This window comes from Pseudorasbora parva, chromosome 1 (genome assembly GCF_024679245.1).
Source record: "Pseudorasbora parva isolate DD20220531a chromosome 1, ASM2467924v1, whole genome shotgun sequence".
Classification (NCBI taxonomy): domain Eukaryota; kingdom Metazoa; phylum Chordata; class Actinopteri; order Cypriniformes; family Gobionidae; genus Pseudorasbora; species Pseudorasbora parva.
In genome coordinates, this window is record NC_090172.1 from 13288504 (window position 1) to 13308306 (window position 19803).

Here is a 19803-nt window from a genome sequence, read left to right on the forward strand (position 1 = left end):
TTGATTCAATGTAAATTCTCACGATACAGTATTATGTGTTTGATATCGTTTGAAATGTCTCAGTGAGACTGGTCCAAAGATCTCATCCCCACAGAATTAAACCAAAAGATAACCAATCAATCAACTTTATTTATATAGCACTTGTACAATGACGATTGTTTCAAAGCAGCTTCACAGTGTTAAACAGGACGTTCGGCTGTACAGTCATTCTGGAGAAAACTGTGATATTATCAGCTTATTTTAATTTATCATATAGCGACAATGTTGGCAGATCAGTGTTATAGTTTTTAGAATTAATTAAGACCTAATAAATACATTTTATTTGCATATTTAGTTGAATAACTTAAATCAAAATTTTAGTGTGAGCAAGCCGAAGCCAAAGTTTAGAGATATTTTGATTAATGTGTGATGGGTGTGATATGTCTTTGGCCAAATGTTTTCTATCTCCTGCCGTCAATACAGGTCTATGGGACTTGCTTAATGCAAATTCCCATTAAAATATGTTTCCATTTGAAAGAGTTTTGCATTTTGGTCTGGGTATTTAAAGGAATGTTGCAAAGAGATCAGGTCTCGATACTGTAATCAGGTCAGCCCGTAATGCTGGATGTCTTAAGATAACTTAAGATAACTTATCTTCTTATCTTCAGAAGTCAGGTATATTTCAGTCTTACCTCAGAGTATTTGATGTTATGTATGGATTACCTTTGAATTGATTATGTAATTGGCATTATATATTTACCTGACTGTTAATAAATTGTTATACTTTGATTGTTTCTGACTTGCTCTGGAATTATTCAAGTTATGAATGGGTAGGATTTCAACAAAGGGTTAAACTGAATAAATAAATGTGTGATTAACTACTAAATATAAATTACCAAACAACCAATTGACATTGTAACCTAAATGCAAATTTATTAATAAATGGAGTCAGATAAAGAGCAATTAGAATTAAATCCTGGCTGAAAACACAGAACGTGCAAAACCTTCACCCGCCATCGTTAGCCTCAATTGGGATGATTTGGCTGGGCCTTACACAAGTATATTTTAGTTTACCATAATTGTTTGCCAGTACATTCAGCAGTACACTTGAATTTTTAGGAGACAATTTTTGAAGACAATAGAAGTAATTCTGTATTAACATTAGAGGTGGGCATAGATTACTTTTTTTTAATCTAGATTAATCTTGGAATTAATCTAGATTAAAATAGCTCATCTGAATTCGCCGAAGGCATTCAGAATATGTGTGCTACCCAAATAACAGATGAGTTTTCATGGAGCACTGTAATCAGTTTAAAAGTCCAATCTGAATGAAAATGCTCCATATAAACACCTCAATCGGAATAAAAATGCCCAAAACAAATGAAATTGTAATCGGTTTAGGAGGGGTGGGATAAACCTTTTCATGAACTGATCAAATGAAACATTTCACCATGTAAACTAAAATTTCAATGTAAACTACCCGATTACTTTTGAGTGTGCGTTGATGTGACATGATATACAGAGCACTTTCAATACTGAAGAGTGTGCGCCGCTCACACCAGGCTATAATGTTGACAAGACAGGAAAGTACATTTTTCTTAGGGGTAACGTTAAACTTTTTATTTCGCAAGAAGTTATGAAGATAATGTTGGAGTAATGTCACAGACACAGCCTGGCTACACCCTCTCATCTTGACAGCGTTTGTCCAAGGCACTTCTTACTTCAACTGCACCTGACAGAAAAGTGTATTCTTCTGAGATGATTATTGCACTTTACAACAAATAAATAGCATTTATAAAACCGTATAAGTCGTGGCTGTTGAGAGTTGCTATTGCAACTGGGAACTCATGCTGCTGGAGATAACAGCGCCGAAATTTCTGATGCACCAGACAAACTGTCACAACATGATTCCAACTGAAAGTCAGCGGTCTATGGTCAGCACATTTAAACCCCAGATCGGTTTAGATAACATCTCATGTAAACAGTCCACTGAATCTTTCAATTGGAATGACAAAAAATTGTGTTTTGGCGGTACTCGAGACTGGAAGAACTCCTACAGTAAACGAATTCTGCATTGAACAAGGTGCAAACAACCTTAGTCTTGTCGAGGTTTCTATTGGAAAATAAATTTATAAAAAATAAATTTTCCCTGAAGCGTACCCGGTGGTTTCATAGCAGCATCCATGTTAGCACGTCACGTTTGATGTGGTAATTTCACAGTAGGCATATACACAGGTTCGAAGACTCGTTCTCGGCCCCCTACAGAGTAATTCAGCTAGGTATACATCCACATTAAAATATCAAGGTGAAAGTCATCATAGCTAGCATAGTATAGACCCAGCTCACAACCCAACTTCAAGAATAGATTAACGGCAATGTTTTTTTTATCACCCGATAAGAGTCTCACATTAACGCCGATAGCGGCCCACCACAAATTAACAAAGATGTACTTAAAGGAACTGTATGTAAGAAATGTATTTCAATGAATCATAAAATGGCCCTGATATGTCACTAGACATTAAGAAATCATGTTCATTTCAAATACTAATATCACTGACAACAGTAGTCCGGCCAGGATATTGTCATTTAAAAGTTGTTGCAGCCCTCAACTGATGTTGATGTTGTCATGTTGTGTTTTGGCCTGAAGCTCTACCCTCCACCTATCTGTTTGGGCATCCGGGTTGCCAGATCTGCTCTAGTTAATACAGCTGCAGCTACACACGTTCCTGCTGATCCTGCAGCCTATCTGGCAACCTCAAGTCAGGGGGGGAGGGGTACATACACCTGCAGTACCAGTTTTGGCCACAATCTTACATACACTTCCTTTAAGTCCTACTTCAAAAACACAAAGTTCAGCTAATTGTGTTTAATATAAATGTAAACTGTAATATTATTTAAAGACAATAAACAAACAATAAATTGTTTTAATACATTCCAGTTTGCACTTATAAGTATATAATTTTTTATAAAAAGTACTAAAAAGTGTAGTTTTTTACAAGGAGAAATACTGTATATCTTAATGTTATACGTCAAATCTGGAATCTGTGTCCCGTACGGATATAAAATGGAGAGCAATTCTGCTTAATGGGCAAAGATATGTGGACAGCCAATATATTTACCTTAAATCACACTTTACTGATTAGTACCATCAACTAGCGTTCTAGTACCTTCTCCCGATGATGCTGAGTCCAAGACCACGGCCTGGTTTCTTCTGAAGCTCAATGGTCAGTGAATCCCACAGTTCTTCTTCCTTATACTGACCCTCATCTCTGAAGACTATCAGACGGACACGTTGCGGAGTCTGGCGCAAAACATTGATCGCCTCATCATGCGTCGCCACTCGCAGGTCTATACCATTCACCTGTTGAGAGAGAATGAGTTACAAGAGGGAGCAAGAGAAAGACTGAAATGAATTTGACATGAAATTAAGCCTAGTCTAGTCAGACGAGTGTATAATGGTTATGATTTTACCTCCAGAATCTGATCTCCTGCCCACAGTCGGCCATCTTTAGAGGCGGCTCCCTCCTCGTACACCTCATGAATTATTATAGTTCCCTGAACATAGACAAATTCAGTCTTTATATATATTCTTATAAATAATTCCTAAACCCTTGTGAAAAAGAAGAGTGTTTTATTGTATTGAATGTGCACTTGCAGTGTACTTGTCATGTAGTGTACTTGTCATGAATTGAGAAATCAAATATTCTCAAAACTTCATCGTTAGTTCAGTAAAAGTTTTTATTGAAACCAAGCTCAAAAAAATGATTTGTTTCGGATTTTGTCGCATTATGATGTAATAGTGCGCCTGTGTAAAAGACCGCCTCTGCAGAATAAGATCCACGCCTACTTCTACATTATTGTGTCTTTGGCCCCGCCCATTGAAGCATTAGAGAGAGACTAATGAAAGACTAAAAACAACATTACCATCCAAAGGATCCGGATGCTAGGTTATTTATTTTTAACAATGTGAATGTCTCAGTAGAGAATTATTTGTTTGTTTGGTAGGGGTGTCAACAATAATCGATTCGGCGATGCATCGCGATGCGGGGCATGAACGATTCAGCATCGATGCGGCAAAGTGCCATAATCGATTATGTGCAATTCCCCTTTATTCCACAAGGTGGCAATGTCTGATACCCAATGATGAAGTGACGTTTCACTCATAGTTACCTCTGACAGAAAACGAAACAATAATTATAATCTGCAAAACTTAAAATGGCTCAGTGATTTACTTCAGAGAGCAAGTACTAAACACAATCATATGTTAGTGTCACTGTCTCTTGATGATGGATGTGGTCAAGAAGCTGTCAGTGATCAAAATATTGATTTTGAAAACATTGAAAATGAGTTTGGAGAATATGCTGGAGATCGCGAATATGAGGCAGATGCTGGTAAACTGGTAAACGAGCTCTGACGAGGACAGATGAGGATGGTATTAAACATCTGCTCAAACTGAATCCTTCCAAGCTCCAAAAGGTAACGAAATAGGTTTAATTTTATTCTTCTGTAGCTGTTACTCTAAAATCAGGAGTTTTATATATTATCAGGACAGGTAGAGGTCTATCCATGTTAAATATAGATCTGGGTCGCTAACGACCTGAATATGTAAGAATGTTTGGTGAAACAGTCATGCATTTAAGGGTAATTGCATTTTATTTAATTTTATTTAATTACATTTTATTTTATTTAATAACTTTTATGTCAAAGATACAGGAGACACATAGCAGCCAATACAACCTGGTGTTTAATATCTGCTTGTTTTGCCTCATGACTGATGAAAAATTTGCTTTGTGTGCAGTAGAATTTTGATGCATCACAATGCATCGTAGAATCGAATTGAATCGAATCGTTACCTGGTGAATCGTAATCGAATCGAATCGTGAAGGCAGTGCCAATGCACACCCCTATTGTTTGGTACACTTAGCCTGTCTCCGCCCTGCAACGTACATCTGCTAAATTTTTTATTTTCCCTCAGTACTCCGCCTGCGACTGTGGTATATTCTCTGGTTTTCTCTGAGGTTTTTGAACTGGTCCAATCAGCGAACAGAGGGAATTGCTGAGAGCGATGACATTGATGTTGTGCACTAGTTTGAGTTGTAGTTCAGTAATGGCAGCAAAGAAAGATACGAGCGAAGCTATTTCGTCCGTTGTTACAATGCTGCCGAATATCGAGACGTAAAAGCCCGAGCGGGCTTGATTTTTTTCATGCAACGGGAGTAGATCTAAATATAATGCTATAATCACCATCATACTAACATTAAGTGCACCCCAGGAAACAAAATGTAACAAAAATGCAGTTCATGACCCCTTTAAATTTGGCTGCATAATTAGTTCAAAATTTGGTAATCTCGAGTGTCATAGTGCACAAGTTTATATAAGTCTGCTGGGAAATAAAGTCTCACAAAAACATGTTAAACGTTTGTGAGGTTATTCACCAGTAAAGTGTCACAGCCGCCCACAATGCTGAGCCCCAGTCCTGTTCTCCCCTTGCAGATCTCTATAGTGGTCTCACAGCCGGGGATGATGGGACACGTAGCTGGATCAGACGCAAAAGTCCCCGGTGTGGAACATCTGCTCGAATCTGCAACACACAATCATCATGACGACAAAGTTAAGGTTCTGCTGATTTATTCATGAATACGTTTTCCTTTAATAACTCCCAGACCCCTCCCTCTTACTCCTGATTGGCTCGGTCTCTGATGATGTCACAGAAACCAGAGGGAGGCTGATTCCTAGGTCTGATCCTGAGCTAATCTGATTGGATGAGGAGGGCTGGGAGGCGGGGTCAATGCAGATGGTGAGTTTCACTGAGTTCTGGACTTTCTTCAACAGTGACATCACCTATAACATAATGATTTCAGGGTTAAACAATGACTCATGTCATTAAATATTTGTGTAAATAATAGATTAATGAGAAACAAAAGATATTTGAAATCGTCACCCAAAAAAACACCCCTCCCTTCATTGCTCTGCCCCCAAAAGAATGAACACACTATGCAACACAGGCAACCACTAAGAGCTGGCACATTAGACAGCTTATATCTATGGATGTATTAGCTGTGATGTAACAGCAACCACAAAATACAACAGCATATCTTGGTTCAGCAAAACATAGCAAAACCAATGTTACTCACACATCGTGAACCAGACATGTGTGTGTGTGTGTGTAAGAGAGAAAGGGTTCTACGTGTGTGCGTGCGTGCATGTGAAAAAAGCAGATACAGTATAAAGCAACCTCTGCATCCATTTTCAGGCCTTCCTGCTCTCTAATGTCTCTCCAGTACTGGAAAGCTTTTCCAATATTAACACGAGTTCAAATTGTACTCCTCTGACCTTTTTCTCCTTCGTAATATCTCAGCAATCTTTCCTACAATCTTTCTACAAATCTCCCACTTCCTCACATTCTCTTCTCCCCCATCATGAGCGTATATGCTCCCATTGCTGATTGTCCACAAGAGTGTTGTGGAGTTCTGTCCGATCCACTTTTTTTGTCTTCTATTTACACAGCCAGGAATATGTACAAACACAAAATGTATTTAGAACATTGCGTTGATTGGCCTGCTCCCGCATGCGCTCTTCCGGGAGAAGTGCCCATACAAGGAATTGCACCCATTTAGACGTAATACATGGCCATACTTGAAAAAAAAACTTTACGAAACTTGTTCGAAGTTAATTTGACACAGAAATACTCTGTCATCTATCAAACAATTTTTTTTTCAATTCTGGCCATGTTGAGCATGAGCATCCAACTCTTTAACAGTGTAAATAAGTCAGAATGCATGAAATAGCCTTAGACCCACCCTTTAACAATAGTGTATGTTTGGGTGTTTATTTCAATTTTCAACAGCATTTTTCAAAAAATCGCTTGCTTAATTGCACCCTTTAATGGTTTAGTGTGCGTGACAAGGACAAGTGAGAGCCATGAGAGAGAGGAGCGAGTTCAGTGAGTGATTTGATTATGAGCGCCAGCTCCCGTCACTCCTCCGTGAGAGATCCCAGACCGGTGTGACACGCAGCTGCCACTCTTTATCAAATCCCTCACCGGCCTCGCGTCACTCTCTCACAGCTTTTGCTCATCATAGTGAGTAAATGAGTAAACAACGAAGGTGAGTAAATCATGAAAGAGTTGACTATTGCTTTAAACCCTTATATTAGAATATAAAAACATTAGAAACATTTAACGGTTAAAATGCATGTTACCTTTTCCACAGAGAGCCCCAGCACCATCTCATCATCTACTGCAAGCAGCCTGTGACCCACTGCAATCCTACCATCCTGAAACACACACACACAGGTTTGAAACACTCTAGGTAGGCAGCTCACAAGGTTTAGAGAGACAGACATCCATACAGTACAGAAACTAGCACATGACAAAAGTCAATTTTATTTATATTGCGCTTCTTAAAATACAGTAGACATTGTTTCAAAGAATCTTTATAGAAAATCACGATGTATATATTTATAATTTCTTATTGTCTTCATGTGAGTAAAGTTGGACATACTTGTATACACACACACACACACACACACACACACACACACACACACACACACACACACACACACACACACACACACACACACACACACACAGACACACGTTGGTCTATGTGGTTTACAGGGACTCTCCATAGGCGTAATGGCTTTTATACTGTACAAACCGTATTTTCTATCCCCTTACACTGCCCCTGCCCCTAAACCTACCCATCACAGGAAACATTCTGCATTTTTACTTTCTCAAAAACACATCATTTAGTATGTTTTTAAGGCCATTTGAATTATGAGGACATTTGATATGTCCTCATAAACCACATTTATAGTGTAATACCAGTGTAATACCCATGTAGTTATACAGATTTGTGTCCTCATAAACCACATAAACAGGCTCACACACACACACACACACACACACACACACACAAACACACACACACACACACACACACACACACACACACACACACACACACACACACACACACACACACACACACACATACACACACACACACACACACACACACAACTTAGATTTTTTTTCTACATTTCAAACCATATTTCTTTGGTTGAATATCAGAAATATGTCACATTACAAAAGTAAAATAGGTTGTGTCTAATTTTGCACCTAGAACATATTAATTCATACCCTTGCAGCTGCTCCATTTTCATCTACACTGTGAATGAGACATCCGTTCCTGCTGTCATCCTCCTTCAGGACGATACCCACCCCTCCATCCTCCTTCACCCATGAGATGGACATAGAGACAAAGAAATAAAACAATAAACGTCGCTGGCACAGAGAGTAAAACAGCATAAAGACAGAGTCAAAAGAGAACGGAAGTGTGCGTCTTACTTACCACAGGAAGAGTTATGTGTTGGATCATGTCTAGTGTTGAGCCAGGTGTCTCGGTCTGGGGCGGAAATAAGAAATAACAGACTAAACATGATGATAACTGAACAAATGAATGGATACATTTGAAAGGAAAAACAAATGAATGGAAAAAAATGATTAAACGAATGGATGGCCGACCAACCAAACGAATGAACGAACGAACGAACGAACAAACAAACCAGATTAAGGCATCCTGAATCGATATGCTGATTCATAACCGTTCGAATCTTTGTTTTGAAATTGGCCCATCACTATACAAGTCATTATTTCGTGTTTTTTCCCTGCACAAAAACTACTAATCGCTTCATAAAGTTATTGTAGAGCCACTGTAGTGAGATGGACTTTGTAACGGTCTTGAGAGAGGAAATGACATTGTTGTCAATGAAGTCCTGTGTGAACCATCGGATTTCATCAAAAATATCTTCATTTGTGTTCCGAAGATGAATGGAGGTCTAACGGGTGTCGAACGACATTAGGGTAAGTAATTATTGACAGAATTTTTGGGTAAACGAACCCTTTAAGAAACTAAAGTGTACTCTCTTTAAGTGCACTAAAGCCTTTTTTAATGAAATAAAAACCTTTTATTACATTAATAAAACATTATCTGCAAGAACAGCTTTTTTAAAAACATTTTAAATATTTAAGATTTGAAGTACACTACAAGTGCACATTCAATACATTTAAAGGGTTAGTTCACCCAAAAATAAAAGTTCTGTCATTACTCACTCACCCTCATGTCGTTGTAAACCCGTAAGACCTTTGTTCATCTTCAGAACACTTAATTTTTTTTTTTTTTTAAACCCGTAGTGCTTGTGTGGGTTCCCTTTGCTATAGATGGAGGACAACTATATGAATGAATGAATGAATGAATGAATGAATGAATGAATGAGGCATTTATATAGAGCTTTCATATGTACTACTGTACAATCAAAGCGCTTTACACTCATGTCAGGGGTCTCTCCTCAAACACCACCAGTGTGCAGCATCCACTTATACATATGGCATAATTGTCCCAAAAACTTGCCTAAATCTTACATAAGCCTTTTGGGGGACATCCTTAAAGGTTAATCTGATTAAAACATGTCTTTTAAGGTTCTTGCAGTGAGTTCAAAATTTTTGTGGGTTAAAAAATAAATATGACCTGATGTTGTGTCAATCACATTTACACACTTCCTCTGAAACTTTAGTTCGTCATTAAAAAAATCGGACGTGTTTGATTTTATGCATTTTACGCATCTAAAGCAAGCATTTTGAGAGAGTTTCTGACAATTCAGAGCCACCGGATGGTGAATAAGAAAAAACAAATATGAAACTTTCGGAACGTACAAAGACATTTAGAGTAAGGGTTTGTGTTAGTCTGTAGTAAGAAGAATTGTATGGGACAAGCACATGTAGATAGCTTGACACAGCTGAGTGTGAGTGTACCTCTGTGTGGGTGTCCGTTGAGTCTGTCTCCTTCATTGGCCCGACAGCCATCTGACTCAAAGCATCTCCATTCCTGAAACACACCACATGCGTCAGCAATCAACAGACTTCAAAATCCCTTCAAATCTACACATCAAAACCTTTGACCTACCGGATGAAGATGATCTTGACTTTTGAGGGTGCGCTTTTAATAATGGAAGAGGCGTTTTGATGGCTGCGGCCGTACAGAACCTGACCGTTTATCTGAAAAAGCCACAAGATCAATCAGAAAATGTCTAGATCTGTTTAGCTGCTCACCCTCATGTTGTTCCAAACCTGTAAAACCTTCGTTCATCCTCAGAACACAAAAAAAGATCGTTTTGATGAAATCTGAGAGCTCTCTGACCCCTCCATAGACAGCAATATAATTAACATTTCCAGAAAGGTAGGAAAAAAATTGTTAAAATTGTCCATGCGATTAAAGTGGTTCCAACTTAATTTTACAAAGTGACAAGAATACTTTTTAAGTATAAAAAACAAAACGGCTTTATTCAACAATTTCTGAGAATTGAGAACGTGAGAACCACCACATGCGTGTTATGCTGACACAGGAGCTGATCAACTTAAACTGGTTAGAAGACTAACACAGATAAGAAGAAATTGTGCAATAAAGTCTTTTTTTCACACAAAAAGTATTCTCTTGCTTCATAAAATTAAGGTTGAACTACTGTCACATGAACTATTTTAATGATGTCATACTTTTCTGGGCCTTGAAAATGTTAATTAAATTGCTGTCTATGGAGGGCTCAAAAAGCTCTCGGATTTTATCAAAAATATCTTCATTTGTGTTCCGATAATGAACGAAGGTGTCTGGCTATCACCAGACAAACCTCAATATAAGACGGAACATTGGTCTGGGGAGTTTGCTCTGTATTGTCTACAGCACAAGAGGTGTGATCAACAGGCATAGCTCAAATGACTCTATACGCAATTGGATAGTCCTTCAACCAATCAGACGACAAGAGGCGTGATCAGCGGGCAACGACCCATCGTTTCTCTGTTTGTCATCATGTTAAACCTGTGGATAAGCGTGTAATTGGTTCCTGCAAAAGTGTAACAGAAGCAATAGAAATGAATGTCCAGGTTTCCAGACTGAGTTGCAGGGCGCAATCAAATCGCCGGCAGATCAGGCTGGGTTTACCGAAGGTATTACAGGTTTGGAATGAAATGAGGGTGAGTGAGTAATGACAGAACTTTCATTTGAAGGAAAACTATCGCTTTAAGTTGTTCATAAAAGCAATCTAAAGTTCAGCTAACTGTGTCTAGTATAAAATAAATTATAAACTATAATACATTTTAATTTAATTGCAATTAACATGCAACTAAGAGTCCGATAACATTAAATTCCGTATTATTTCCGTGATAAGTACTCTTTTTTTAAATATGCTAAAGTACATTTTTTCCCACAGGGGTCAAACTGATGTTTTACACACACTCACCTCCAACAGTTCATCGCCCACCACGATGTGTCCGTCTCGCCCAGCAGCGCCGTTGGGGTCAATGCCCACCACAAACACACTCATGCGTGAACGGTCCCGGTTTCCGGCCAGACTCAAACCTAAACCTGTGCGGCCCTTCTCCAACTCGATCATGTGCAGCTGACCCGGTAAACGACCGTACCGCTCCGTTACCTTCTCTTCTCACACACACACACACACACACACACACACACACACACACACACACACACACACACACACACACACACACACACACACACACACACACACACACACACACACACACACACACACACACACACACACACACACACACACACACACGCACACACACACACACACATTAGAGCCTAAAGAAATTGCATTTCTGAAGTGGTGCTAAAGTCTGCAATTAAATGCTTTTACTTGTAAATTATACCATTAATATGCAGTGATCCTGCATTATTGCTGCAGATAATTTCTGTCTTATTGCCACCCCATAAAAGGTTTATGGTTCAGTGAAGTGGAAGTGTGCTTACAGTTATAGCATTGAATGTGGAATTCTCAAGTTTTGAGAAAATTATTACATTATGAACATTTTATTACAACAATAATGTAATACTTATTACATTATGTGCAGTTTCTACATTATGAGTTACTACAACATGCTAAAGTGTACTTTTCACAAGGGTCTCCCAATCTAGTCCTGGCAAGTGCTGTGTGATCAGTGCCCTCTGGTGGCGCTGTGTGTTATAGCATATGCAAGACTCACTCCAGCTGTATCCGTACTCATCCCCCTCTTCATCATCAGGACCGTTGTTAGGAAGAATGAGTCTATCGGGAATCTCAGTCAGAGTGTCCGAGTCTGTTTCCCCGACATGTGGAACGACTGGCAGTGACAGGATGGGTGTAGTCAGGATGATTTTCCCCTCCTCTCGATTCAGCTGCCACATAGATTTAAAAGTGCTTTTTACTTAAAAAAACTATACAATTTATATCCAATTAGTATGTCATCTGTCAACACGGCATCCTCCATTAAACCCATGAAATATGAAATTTAATGTAATCAAATAACATTCAACACATTATGTTCTTCATTTCTCAGCATGAAGAACCAACAAACAAAGACATGCTGCTATTCTTCAAAAGCCTTGTGAATCACTTGTTAGGTCTGGTAAATTCATGTTTACTGAATGAAAAGAAGGAAAAAAAGTTATCAATATCTAAAAAAAAACCAAAAAGGAGATGTTTAGCAGAATGTCCATGTTACGCTATACATTTTGGTCTGTTACTCAGATCTTTGCTTATGATGCTTATTAGTCCTTTTTGAAGTTGTACAATTCCTGGTCACTGTGTGAAAAAAGGACAGCATCTGATAAACATCTCCTTTCACATTCCACAGATTAATGAAAATCATGAAGATTTATAGTAAACGATAAGTAAATGACAAATCGTTTTGTGTAAAAAAAAGTCATTTTAATCTCAGTCTAATTCAGCTTTAGGATTAAATCAGCTTTTCAATTATGCTAATATCTGTGTATTTATATATTTATAAATCCTCATATCCCTTACAATACAGCAACATTTCTACAATAATGCAACATTTTTTTAAATGCATTATATTATTTATAAACTTGCATACTATATATATATATATATATATATATATATATATATATATATATATATATATATATATATATATATATATATATATAAAATAACAACAACAATTTTTTTTAAAAACAATTTAAAAAAAACTAAGAACAGAAAGAGGGTTTAGGGTCATATATATGCAAATGTTATGAAATAAGTTCCATAACTGCATATAGATGGGAGAGGAAGCACACACACACACACACACACACACACACACACACACACACACACACACACACACACACACACACACACACACACACACACACACACACACACACACACACACACACCACAAACCTTAAACGGTGTAGGAGTGAAAGGATTAGTCGGACATAGACGGAGGAAAGGTCTACTGTTAGTGTCAATGGCCTACAGAAAACAGAGAATAACCAGCACCAGTGAGACAGAGAGAGGGAGAGAAGGAAAGAGGGAGATCAAGTACTTATTCAGACTACAGCAGTTCATAATATAAAACATTATGTACACCACAAATTTGGTTCTTAAAGGGTTAGTTCACCCAAAAAAGAAATTTATGTCATTAACTCCTCACCCTAATGTCGTTCGTCACCCGTAAGACCTCCGTTCATCATAAGAACACAGTTTAAGATATTTCATATTTTAGTCCCAGAGCATATGCAGTCTATGCACACTATACTGTCCATGTCCAGAAAGCTAATAAAAACATCATCAAAGTAGTCCATATGTGACATCAGTTAGTTAGTTAGAATCTCTTGAAGCATCGAAAATACATTTTGGTCCAAAAATATCAAAAACTACGATTTTATTCAGCATTGTCTTCTCTTCCGTGTTCCTCCAAAAAGATTCAAACAGTCAATGAATCAGTGAATCGATCAATGATTCGGATCGCCAATGTCATGTAATTTCAGCAGTTTGGCAGTTTGACACGTGATCCGAACTGCTGAAATCACGTGACATTGGCGATCCGAATCATTGATCGATTCACTGATTCATTAACCATTTGAATCTTTTTGGAGGAACACGGAAGAGAAGACAAAGCTGAATAAAGTCATAGTTTTTGATATTTTTGGACCAAAATGTATTTTCAATGTTTCAAGAGATTTTAATCAACCAACTGATGTCACATATGGACTACTTTGATGATGTTTTTATTCTCTTTCTCGACATGGACAGTATACACTCAATACAACCCAACGTTGGGTCAAATATGGACTAACCCAGCAGTGGGGTTATTTTAACCCAGCAATTGGGTTGTCTTAAGCTAATATTTAACCCAACCGCAGGATTAAAACAACCCAATCGCTGGGTTAAAGCAACCCAATTGATGGGTTAGTCCATATTTGACCCAACATTGGGTAAAAACAACCCAGCATTTTTTAGAGTGTAGTGTGCATAGACTGCATATGCTCTGGGACTAAATATAAAATATCTTAATCGGTGTTCCGATGATGAACGGAGGTCTTATGGGTGTGAAACGACATTAGGGTGAGGAGTTAATGACATCAATTTCATTTTTGGGTGAACTAACCCTTTAATGGGATAGTTCACCCAAAAAATTTAAATTAGCCCATGATTTTTATTTACCCTCAAGTCATCCTAGGTGTATATGACATTCTTTGTTCAGTGCCAGTGAATGGCCTTTTTTGTTTTAAAGTTCATAAAAGTGCACCTATCCATCATATATATATGTGCTTTGGGGGTTAATAATGGCCTTCTAATGAGTTTGTGTAAGAAAAATATCCATATTAAAAACTTTACAAATTGTAATCTCTAAAAGAGGTCGCACACCGGACGCGGAGCTCGGCGGCGCGCCACGTCTTTAAAATTCGAACACATTGTTTTCAATGAGTGTACGCACACCGGTGGCGGCATTTGGCGCCTGTCCGCGGCGACTCAGGAAGTTGTTCTAAATCCTGCCGCGCCACAGAGCGCCATTTCAAGGCTTTATATTAAAAGTATATTATCGTTAAGGTATACTGATTTCAACCTTTGCTACAAGACACATTTGTTTTACATTCTGAGTTCAACAGCTTGAATAAAGTCTAAGCATATTTTGGGGAAATGTATAATAAACGTAGCCTTTTAAAATCCTTTGAGAATGTGTGCGTCCAGTGTGCGATACCTGAGACGCTGCGCGAAGCGCCGCCGAGCTCCGTGTCCGGTGTGCGACCCCCTTAACTTCCACTAATTGTCGCACACGCGTGCGTTCAAGAGAGACTGGCGTTTGAGCGTACATTTTTTTAATTTAACCTTTTCCGACTTTGTCTGAAAGAAGAATATCATATAGACATAGGATGACTTAAGGGCGAGTAAATCATGGGCTAATTTTCATTTTTCACTATCCCTTTATGTCAGTTAAAAACCTTTGAGAGCCTACAGTCTCTACAGCCCCTAATGGAATAGAATATTGGTCAAAGACCCTTATTTATAGGAAAGTCTGTTCACTCGACAGCCATATTTGTAATTTAATTTGCAAACTATTTTGGCCATCCAAGACCAAGTCCTATCTACTTGAATGAGGGAATCCTAAAATCTCAAAAACTGCTTGCCGAATTTAACATTTAAATAACAAAATCAGTCAATTGTCCCATAAATGTTTTTTTATTTTTTATTATGCTCAAATAGCATATTTTAGGCTAGACCAGACAATGCAGATATCTCAGAGCACTATTTATGTAGCAACCAGAGTTTCTAATGGCAGCTGCAGTGAACATTTTTAATCAACGATGGGCTCATATTTTCATATTTAGAAAGCTTATTCTGCCATATATTGCAAATTGCACTTTCTCCCATTCATAAGTAACATGAGTGCACCTTCTTTCTATATATAAAGTCTTTATACTGACTTAGAACAAACTGAATAATGTGTAGTGTACACTATACTTCCTGCTAGTTTTGAAAAATATTGAAACAATAGACAGTATGTGCAGATGAATGATTGGAAATAGTAGTATGCAACATCATAGTCACAAGATTGTATCACATTGCATGTGTGTGGCAAATAGTTATCGATTGACCAATTGGAAATGAACCATTCAATTTGAATTACATTTTATTTAAAAATATAAACTTTTTTTTAGTACAATCAAATAAATGAACGAGTCATGGAGATATGATAAAAAATATTGTGCATATAATTATTTGTTGTTCATCTGTTGCATTGGAATGTCAAACTGAGCATGTTGCATTGTGGGATACAGTATTCCACACAATGTGCTCTACTGTATAATGCACATTTCGGCAAATATAGTACGTCACAGGGTTGTTATGGTTAACTATATCTAAAACAAACCATACTGTATATATTTTTTGTTAGTTGAAATAAAGCTGATATAAATAAAATATAAATATTATATGAAAATATAGGCTATGGAAAAGTTTAAGTTGAGTTGAGAACTAAATTAATTAAAACTACAAAAATAAAGCTCGAAAATATGAATAAAAACTGATAAAAATGACAACTAAAATCAATCACAAACATTTTATTTTAAAATATTAATTTTGAGTTCATGTTTTATTTAGTATTTATTATTTAAATAAATAAACAAATGTATCATTTATTATTTTTATACGATATAGTGGTTATTATTGAAATACTATAGGTGTATAAATAATACCAAAATAACTTATATCTCATCCTATTATATGCATACAGAAATGTACATACAGAATAGATAATAAACATTGCAGACATATTAAAACAAGTTGTTAGTATGCTATTCTGAACTCTGCCTCAAGTCTCAGATGGCACAGCTAATGACTGTTTACAAACGCCTAAAGCAGACTGCATGCAAACATCGTACGAGTTGGTATCACATTGGCTGGCTTCTGCACAACTTCTGAAGGTCTGGCCGCTTAGGGTTTTATCAGTTCACAAGGAAACTTAGTTTTAGTTACGATGTAGTGTGCTGCTATGTCTAAGTGTCTAAGCTCCATCCTATTTTTCCAATGAATTCTTATGGTTGTTTGTCATTAGCTACTAGAAAAAACTCATTGTAGTTTGATGGGGTGAATTGCAATTTTTGGATTTCTGGATGTCAGGAAACAATCCATAGAATTAAGAGATTTAATTATTTATAATGCGCTCCCTTATTGTGCCATAGGGAACTGTTAGCAAGTAGAATACATCACAAAAGGCGGTTCATATTCAAAAGACCCGCTCTAAAAAAACGCATAACTAGAAAAATTATATTAAAAACATTTCGATGACTTGAAAATCACAATTGTAAAACTCTGGTATTTCTGGGTTTTGTATGAATAAGGAACCTTGCCTCCAGCACAACTTCCATTTTCCATTTTCTTGCACAATTATGTCTATAATAATCAGGATTTAATCTGACAGGCTATTAGTGAACACTATGATTCAGAGAAGGAGTTTACGTCTATTTCCTCACTCTTCATGATGTTCCAAGTCTTATTTATACACACTGATGAGCCAAAACATTATGACCAGTCACAGATGAAGCAAATATTTTCGATCATCTCCTAACAAGGCCACATATTAAGGTCTGGGTAGATTAGATGGTAAGCAAACAATCAGTTTTCGTAATAAACGTGTTGGATGCAGGAGAAACGGGCAGGGATAAAGATGAGCACCTTTGACAAGGGCCAAATTGTTATGATAAGGCGACTGGGTCAGAGTATCTCCCGGTCAGCAGTGGTGAGAATTTACCAACACTAGTCCGAGTTATTCATGTCATAATGAATAATCAATTCATGCATCAGAATTACCTATTTGCAATAATGACAAATGAAATTGGCTAATTATTTGATAAATCGTGGCAATACACACATGTATTTAAACCGATTTGGGAGGTTGCGGGTGTCTATATTCCGCCATGTAAATAGCCAATCCGCCATGGCGCAAGCACACCTGGCTTTTAGAGTGAATGGGAGATGTCCACAAGATGCCCAAAATACACCCATTACTCATCAGTGGAATAGGGACAACTAGCAAAAGTAGAAAAAGTAGTGCAATTGCACCGTGCGCTTTAGGCCATGTGCTTAGACCGTTAAAATAGGGTTCTTGAATTAAAATAACTAATACAAATAAATTAAACTAAATAGAAATACAAAACCCTACCAAAATTAAAATTGAAAATATAAAAATAAAAGCTAATTCAATAATCAATACTATAATAGTAGAGTAAATTATCCTAAAACAACATAGATAAAATGATACCAGTTATTCAGGCTGTTCCTCATATAAAGCTATCAAGGGCCATATTTACTAAACAGGGCATTCTGCACACACGCAAATTAAGGAACACCGACGCAGCCAGATCATTTCCATAATGACCAACGCAATCCACCAAGAGCAGCACAAATTAGAGTCTGGTTTAAGATGCTTTTTTGGGGGCAGTAAATAATGGCACAAATGCCAGAAACTTGACCAGCGCAAACCGTAGCAAATCACCTTGCGTGATTCATTTAAATCTCTCCTATTAGGTTTGCGTTTGGAAAGGGAAACTCATACAAATGCATATGCAAGGTCAGCCACAAAATTAACTCTGTCTATGCCTTTTCAATGCTAATTTCTCACTGCGTGTCTTTAGTAAATCCTGATAGTATTTTTTATTATGGCAAAAGAGGGTATGGCGCAAGCAGGTATGGCCCCTGATACTGATTTTTTACAATGTGTTTTTGTTTTGTTTTATAATAAATTACCACATTATGGTTAACTATTTAAAATCCAGAGCAGTAATGGAATCGTGTTTGTGATTCACATATAAGCACAGTTTAATAAAAGAAGTTTAATCACTCAGTTTGTACTCACCTTCTCATTGCTGGTCTTCAAGTTGAAGGCTGTAATGTCTTCCACTGCATCCGGCGCAGATGTCTGCCGTTATTAAAAATGAAAGAACAACCCTCATCAAACACAGCTTAAGATGAAGTCCCACAAATACCTCTCTTCATGACCTCAATAATGTCATTAAACTCTAATGTCATTTACAAAGCTCTCTGTTGGTCTAAAAGATCCTAACTAAAGTCCTCCACAGTAATGAATGTCTGTCCTTATGGCCGTGGGCCAGCTGTGGATTCCCCCTCGTGTTTTGTACTTGTTGTTCAGTACCATTGAAACAAAGCTAGTTTTAAGAGCCATCTGCAGAGAGCCATCTGCTGGGCGGGAATGAAGCATGGATCATTAACGCACATCTGGACACAGAGAGTTTGTAAACCTCTGATAAAGTGAAGGACAGGCCGCAGGGAGCCAAACTTTAATCGCTCCTTGATATGAGACAGTGGCAAGTTAGAAATATACCAGCACTTCGACATGTTACTGAGATGAGTTAAACATTATTACAACACATTCAATCCTGCATGGGGTACTAAAATGATTGACGGTGTAGTTTTTAGAACTTTTGCAGGTCATAATGTCTGATACCCGAGTTGTTTTGAGTCACATCACAGAACCCCTAGTGAAAAAGAAGTACACTCTAGCATACTTTTAAAAAGAGTGCTTAAAGGTGGGGTAAGCGTTATTTCAAAACCGTTTTACAAAACGGACTCGGGCCGAGGTGCAGTAACAAACTTGTAGCCAATCAGCTGGTAAGGGGCGTGTCTAATAATGACGGTAAGAAGAGAGGCTCAGTGCATGTCATTATTCAAACACATGAGTCATACATCACGGACATTAGCTGAGCGTGATGCACTGCAAGCTCCCTCTCGCTCAAGTCTAAGGTAAATCATTAACACCATCACCACTTACAGTACAGTACATGTGTTTTATTGAACGAAATACATTACAATCGGCTAAAACTAATATGCAGTTTACTTTTCTGAGAACTCCCGAGTCCGTGTTTCTCACACACTGTTCACGTGAATCGCGGCACAGTTCGGCACACACACACAAAATACCGGCAGTTCAATAGGGAACGCACATTTCTT

At 37.6% G+C, this 19803-nt stretch overlaps 1 protein-coding gene across 7 annotated transcripts in view; it reads right to left on the minus strand.

Annotated features, from left to right (window-relative positions):
* LOC137048891 (multiple PDZ domain protein) overlaps positions 1–19803 on the minus strand; it is a 139157-nt gene that overhangs the window by 16343 nt on the left and 103011 nt on the right. For 5 of the 7 annotated variants that reach the window (XM_067427693.1, XM_067427342.1, XM_067427465.1 and 2 more), the window contains 13 exons: positions 18692–18754; positions 13234–13305; positions 12047–12218; positions 11275–11471; positions 9948–10039; positions 9797–9869; positions 8337–8390; positions 8126–8218; positions 7180–7254; positions 5658–5820; positions 5415–5560; positions 3451–3534; positions 3147–3340 (listed from right to left, as the gene is read on the minus strand). In XM_067427693.1, coding sequence (XP_067283794.1) covers positions 3147–3340; positions 3451–3534; positions 5415–5560; positions 5658–5820; positions 7180–7254; positions 8126–8218; positions 8337–8390; positions 9797–9869; positions 9948–10039; positions 11275–11471; positions 12047–12218; positions 13234–13305; positions 18692–18754 — 1478 coding nt within the window. The remainder of the gene's footprint in view (positions 1–3146; positions 3341–3450; positions 3535–5414; positions 5561–5657; positions 5821–7179; positions 7255–8125; positions 8219–8336; positions 8391–9796; positions 9870–9947; positions 10040–11274; positions 11472–12046; positions 12219–13233; positions 13306–18691; positions 18755–19803) is intronic. The other 2 variants (XM_067427411.1, XM_067427611.1) reach the window with 1 other exon arrangement.